Source organism: Lathyrus oleraceus, chromosome 4, assembly GCF_024323335.1.
Source record: "Lathyrus oleraceus cultivar Zhongwan6 chromosome 4, CAAS_Psat_ZW6_1.0, whole genome shotgun sequence".
Taxonomy (NCBI): domain Eukaryota; kingdom Viridiplantae; phylum Streptophyta; class Magnoliopsida; order Fabales; family Fabaceae; genus Lathyrus; species Lathyrus oleraceus.
In genome coordinates this window covers 1398648-1405614 of record NC_066582.1, presented here as the reverse complement: position 1 = coordinate 1405614, position 6967 = coordinate 1398648, and the positions used below count along the sequence as shown (strand labels likewise).

Here is a 6967-nt window from a genome sequence, read left to right as displayed (position 1 = left end):
ATAACGGCTAGTAAATGATGGTATAACCGATGGTTGGGGAACAATTTTGGATCTCCCAGAAAACAAACACCGAGATGGTTTAGGCTTTTCTCCTACTTCCAAGAAGATTGTAGAAGGAAGTAGATATGTTCGTTCAATCAAAGAAACTTTCCATAGTGGAGGGTTCATAAATCCCACTTTGCCAGAAGTTAGTGTAGTCATTAAGGATGATGATTCAGCATGGGAACCCTACTGCGACGATCTTGAATATGATCTTGAGGCAGAAGATGCATATGTTCCTTTCTACTTCCCTCATCATAGAGAAGTTAAATACATCCCAGGGTCAGAAGACGAAGCAGCTGAAGCCAATGCCATTGTGGAAGACAATCCTAAAGATGTTCCGACCGACTCCATAACTCACGGAGTAATTCGCCAAAACTGGACCTCTGTTGATGTTCCTGTTGTTGTTCACATTTGAAAGTAATATTTTGTTGTCTGTTTTCTTTTCAAAAAAATCCTTTCGTTATGCCTAAGGCAAAAATGATAATGTTTGGGATTGCGTTTCAAGAATTAAATCAATGAAAATGTTATTTTGTTTCCATATTGTTATTTTTATTGTTATGTTGTTTTTCTGGAAAATGGTAATCTAAAAAAACAAATAAACACTTCTAGATAGCTGCACATAACTTCACACTTTTATTTGTTTCTAAAACAAGCATAAAACCACATGTGCAGATTAATTCATGACATATCCATTAAAACCAATGACCCTATGCCCTCGTGCAACTTTGAATTCCCTGTGTACGAAGAAGAAGAAGAAGAAGAAGAAGAAGAAGAAGAAGAAGAGGAAAACATTCCAGATGAAATCTCTAGACTGCTCGAAAATGAAGAAAAGACCATTCATCCATTCAAAGAGCCAATGGAAGTAATCAACTTGGGGTCTGAGGAGGATAGAAAAGAAGTCAAAGTTGGAGCACTGCTCGCGCCAGAGGTCAAAGAGAGGATGATAAAGCTTCTCCGAGAATATACTGATGTGTTTGCTTGGTCATACCAAGACATGCCATGGTTGAACACCGATATTGTGGAGCATCGTCTACCGTTGAGGCCAGAGTGTCCACCGATCAGGCAAAAGTTAAGAAGAACTCAGTCGGACATGGCGATCAAAACCAAAGAGGAAGTGCAAAAGCAGATTGATGTAGGTTTCCTTGTCACATCAGAATATCCATAGTGGTTGGCCAATATTGTGCCAGCTCCCAAGAAGGACAGAAAGGTTCGCATGTGCGTTTACTATAGAGATCTAAACAAAGCCAATCCTAAGGATGACTTTCCTCTACCACAAATTGACGTGTTGGTCGACAGCACCGCCAAGTTCAAGGTCTTCTCTTTCATGGATGGATTTTCCGGTTACAATCAAATCAAAATGGCGCCCGAAGATATGGAAAAAATAACTTTTATTACACCTTGGGGCACATTTTGCTACAAAGTAATTCCTTTCGGCTTGAAGAATGCTGGTGCCACCTATCAACGAGCTATGACTACTCTTTTTCATGACATGATGCATAAAGATATTGAAGTCTATGTAGATGATATGATAGCAAAATCAAAGACTGAGGAAGATCATGTTGAGTATGTTTTGAAACTGTTTCAACGTTTGAGAAAATACAAACTCCGCTTGAACCCAAACAAATGCACCTTTGGGGTTCGTTCAGGAAAGCTTTTAGGCTTCATTGTCAGTCAAAAGGGTATTGAAGTTGATCCCGACAAGGTTAAAGCCATTCAGGAAATGCCAGCACCTCAAACAGAAAAGCGGGTGAGGGGATTCCTTGGACGTTTAAACTACATTTCAAGCTCCCATTTTTAAGCTCCTCCGAAAGGATCAGGGTTGTGTTTGGACGGATGATTGTTAAAAAGCATTCGACAGTATCAACGAGTATTTGCTAGAACCTCCTATCTTGTCCCTGCCAGTTGACGGAAGACCACTGATTATGTATTTGACTGTACTAGAAGAATCTATGGGCTGTGTCTTGGGTCAACAGGATGAAATAGGAAGAAAAAAGAATGTCATATATTATTTAAGCAAGAAATTCACTGACTGCGAGTCTTGATATTCCATGCTAGAGAAAACTTGTTGTGCTCTGGCTTGGGCTGCCAAGCGTCTCCGTCAATATATGATGAATCACACAACTTGGTTGATATCCAAGATGGATCCGATTAAGTATATCTTTGAAAAACCTACATTGACTAGAAGAATTGCTCGTTGGCAGATGCTCTTGTCCGAATATGACATTGAGCATCACACCCTGAAAGCTTTTAAAGGAAGTTTCTTGGATATCATTTAGCTCATCAGCCAATCGACGATTATGAGTCTATAAATTTTGATTTTCCAGATGAAGATGTGATGTACTTACAAGCCAAAGATTGCAATGAACCACTTCCAAATGAAGGGCCAAAGCCAGGTTCTCAATGGGGTTTAATATTTGATAAAGCAGTTAATGCTTATGGTAATGGTATTGGGGCAATAATCATCACTCCTCATGGCTCACATATCCCTTTTACTGCAAGATTAACATTCAAGTACACGAACAACATGACGGAATATGAAGCCTACATCATGGGTCTAGAAGAAGCCATTGATCTTAGAATAAAAACTCTCAATGTTTGTGGAGACTCAGCTCTAGTTGTCAATCAAATTAAAGGAGAATGGGAAACTCGTCAACCTGGCCTAATCCCATCCAAAGACTATGCAAGGAGGTTATCTACTTTCTTCAAAAATATTGAATTTCATCACATCCCTCGTGAGGAAAATCAGATGGCAGATGCCTTGGCAACTTTGGCATCCATGATCATTGTGAATCGTTGGAGTGACGTGCCTAAGATCGATGTTATGCGTCTTGATAGATCTTCTCATGTATTTGCAATGGAAGAAGTCTCTGATGACAAGCCATGGTACCACGACATCAAGTGTTATCTCCAGAGTCAAGAATACCCACCTGGGGCATTAAACAAAGATAAGAAGACCTTGAGAAGACTGGCTAATAACTTCTTTCTAAATGAAGACGTGATATACAAGAGAAACTTTGACACGGTTCTGCTCAGATGCGTGGATAGATACGAAGCAGGCCTATTGATGCAAGAAGTTCATGAAGGTTCCTTTGGTACTCATTCTAACAGACATGCAATGGCTAAAAAAATGTTAAGAGCGGGTTACTATTGGATGACAATGGAAGCTAACTGTTGCAAGTATGTGAAGAAGTGTCACAAATGTCAGATTTATGCTGACAAGATACATGTACCTCCGACTCTCCTCAACGTTCTTTCTTCTCCATGGCCTTTCTCTATGTGGGGTATCGACATGATTGGTATGATTGAGCCCAAAGCTTCCAACGGACATCGTTTCATTCCGGTGGTTATTGATTATTTCATACAGTGGGTTGAAGCGGCCTCATACGCCAATATGAACAAGCAGGTGGTAGTTAGATTTATCAAGAATCAACTTATTTGTCATTATGGTGTGCCAAGTAGAATCATCACTGATAATGGTTCAAACTTGAACAATAAAATGATGAAGGAAATGTGTGAAGAGTTCAAGATTGAACATCATAATTCCTCTTCCTACAGATTTAAGATGAACGGTGTTGTTGAAGCTGCCAACAAGAACATCAAGAAGATCATTCAGAAGATGGTAGTGACTTATAAGAACTGGCATTAGATGCTCCCTTTTGCTCTACATGGATATCGTACTTCCGTCCTCACTTCAACAGGGGCTACCCCCTTTTCTCTTGTCTATGGCATGGAAGCAGTGCTCCCAATAGAAGTAGAGATCCCGTCAATGCATGTCTTGATGGAAGCTAAGTTATCCGAAGTTGAATGGTGTCAAAGCAGGTATGACCAACTGAATTTGATTGAAGAAAAAAGGATGACGGATTTATGTCGTGGTCAGTTATATCAGCAGAGAATGAAGAAAGCATTCGACAAGAAGGTTCGACCTCGCATATTCAGAGAAGGTGGCCTTGTGCTTAAAAAGATTCAATCTTTCATATCTGATTCTAGGGGAAAGTGGACTCCTAATTATGATGGCCCGTATGTTGTCAAGAAATCCTTCTCTGGGGGGGGGGTTGATTCTTACAAATATGGATGGTGAGGAGCTCCCACGTCCTGTGAATACTGACGCAGTCAAGAAATACTTTGCCTAGAAAATTAAAAAGAATAGCTCGCTAAGTCGAAAACCCAAAAAGGCGGCTTAGGCAAAAATGAGCGTCTCGGTGGACTGAAAACCCGAAAAGGCGGTCCAAGCAAAAATTAGAGACATAAATAGAAAATGATTATCCTAGTAGATTGAAAACCTGAAAAGGCAATCTAGGCAAAACAAAGGATTATGGCAAGTAACTGCATCAGATTAGATTGGATCACTTGAAGAAACGCCTGCCTATCAAAGCTCTCAACTGGCTCTTATCAAAATCCCAAATACATCTGGAATTCAAATTTGTTAGAGAGAATAGTTTCATTGTATTTTAATGTAGCCTTTTCCCATATTACCATTTTTCTAACTTTGTAAATATCCATGGGGGCACGCCATTTGTGGATCACCATTCTATCAATAAAATTCGAGACTTATCCATTTATTGGCAATCCTTATTTTGTTTTTGCTCCACAAAAATATCATTTTTATTTTGATAAAAGTTCTTGAAACGAATATTTGAAAAAAAATTGTTTTTTTCAAAATAAAATTTTGTTTTGATTTGTGAATGCAAAAAAAGAACATTCATAGTTAAATCCCCAAACGGTGAGTAAGTTGTGAAGTGTTGGATGTTGGAACTCAATGTTCCCCAGCAAAGTGTTAAGCCTGGATTTTCTATCAAGCTTTAAAATAAACAGTCAAGATTTTTCAAGCGATCTTCATTATCCCTGAAAGAATCATTTTGAAGGCCTTCCTGACCAATCTACACCTGTCCTTGGTAGAGCCTACATGTTTTTTTCTAAGTGAAGTCTTCTTCTCCAAGGAAATTGGAACCCTAGAACAAGATCTTTGCTCCATCAAAGGTTCACATTTCATCCCCATACAAAGCATCTTCCTCTCCCTAGAGAGAATTGGACCTCGTGACGAGACGTTTTTCCTTTAATGACCTTTGTAGTTGGGTTTTTGTTACCTTTAGGTTTATTGACTAAACCAAAAGTCAACATACAATTCGAGTCGCCACCACACTTTTATTTATCCAAAGGAAAGGCTAAAAAGCGAGCAAAAGCCAAGTAAGAAGTTTTTCAAATCAAAAACTAATAAAAATGTCAGAGATCTAGGTAAGGGGTTGGTTATGAAATGGGAAGGTTTTACGCATCCAAAACATCTATAGTACTCTAAGGGAACCCTTTTTGCAAATATGTGTTGTAGGTTGGTATTTGTGAAAAGATTTGTGCAAAATATTGGAGGGATGAGAGAAGAATAGATTATATTTACAAATTTTTGTTGTTTGAATGGATGAACCCATTGCCTACGTACCATCACAAAGGAGGATCAAAACCTCGTAGTTCGGGGTAGAAATTTCAAAGATTGGTGAATTGATTTTAACCAAGAGCCTTAAGGTCTTTTGTTATCAAAGGGAGAAAATTCAACCTAAACCAACAATCCACCATGTGAGGAAGGCTTCAACATGCTAGTGAGGGGTTAACCCTATAATAAGCATGGAAGGCTTATAATCCAACACTAAGGATGAGGTGAGATTTACATCAACCACTATGATAACTCAAACCTATGACTAATGTTTTTGAATTTTTTTTAACAAAATGGCCATTGGAACCACAAAAACAAACTTGAAATGGATTATATTTACAAGTTAAATTTATTTACAAAATGAGGTCAACGTTGGATTAAAGTTTATTTACAATGAGTATTTATGAAAAGAGTTTTGAAAAGTCAAAGGCTTAAGGCCTAGGTTTCTAATTTGAAATAAAGTCAAAGTTTTGAAAATGATTTTTGGCTTGGTTAGAGTGGGGAGAAGAGAGAAGGGTTATTCCTAAAGCAATCAATAATTTGAATTTAAGCTCCTAGGATCTCCATTTAGCTTGGCTCTTAACTTGGCTACTCATGACAATGGTCCTCTTTTCTCAATCTTAAGATGGGATCCCTATCACACAAAAGCAAACATCAAAATTCTCACAACACAATAAAGGGAATGGACAAAGAATAAGTTTGAGGAGAAGTTCTTTGAGGTCAACTTTGAGTTTTAGCATTCTAAAGGCATGAGGCCTAGTTGCTCTTCAACAAACTTTGCATTCTAAAGGCATGAGACCTAGTTTCTCTTGAACTCCTTTAAGCATGGGTAAGTCCTAATTCTAAGTCTTTTCTCCTTTTGCATTTGGTTCACATCAAAACAACACAAGACAACACAAAATGGCAATATATTTACATAATAATCGGCTCAAATGAGCAAAAGAAAAATGACATCAACATAAAATCTGTGCTCAAGTGAGCAAAGATGAAAATCAATATGAATAATGAGCAATAAATAAATGGCATTAAAAGTAAATGGCAAGAAATTAAAAGCTCAAATTAAAGTTAGTAGTTAGTAAGGTTATGTTAGCTTGTCATAAGACAATGTAGCGCTATGTTAAGCAATCGTAAGTGAACTAATGTAGTAGTCACACCTATCTGAGGTCGGTCAATAAGAATATATGCAAAGAACACAAGTTAGAGATCATGACTAGTAAGCCAAGCTCCATAAACTTGCCATGCCAAAGCAAAAGGGGAAGGGCCTTATATTGACTTTTGGTTATTTGCTTGACCAAGAAGTAACCTATCTTTGACACAAAATAACTCACTTGATCATGGATCAAGTTGAGTTTGGTTTGGATCAAAGAAGGTTAAACTTCTTATTTGTCAAGACCAACCTCAAGACTTTAACTCATTGGTCATTGATGGAAAGAAAGGGATGAAGATGAAAGGGAGGGGAATAAGAAGACAACAACCAATCCCAATTGATCAAAATTGATTCAA

General features: G+C 38.0%; 1 protein-coding gene across 1 annotated transcript; it reads left to right on the top strand.

Moving 5' to 3' along the window:
- Positions 1 to 898: 898 nt before the first annotated feature.
- Positions 899 to 3603, top strand: LOC127135056 (uncharacterized). Its single transcript, XM_051061872.1, has 3 exons — positions 899 to 1178; positions 2367 to 3064; positions 3598 to 3603. The coding sequence occupies exons 1-3, from the start codon at positions 899 to 901 to the stop codon at positions 3601 to 3603; spliced, it is 984 nt and encodes a 327-aa protein (XP_050917829.1).
- The last annotated feature ends 3364 nt before the right edge of the window (positions 3604 to 6967 follow it).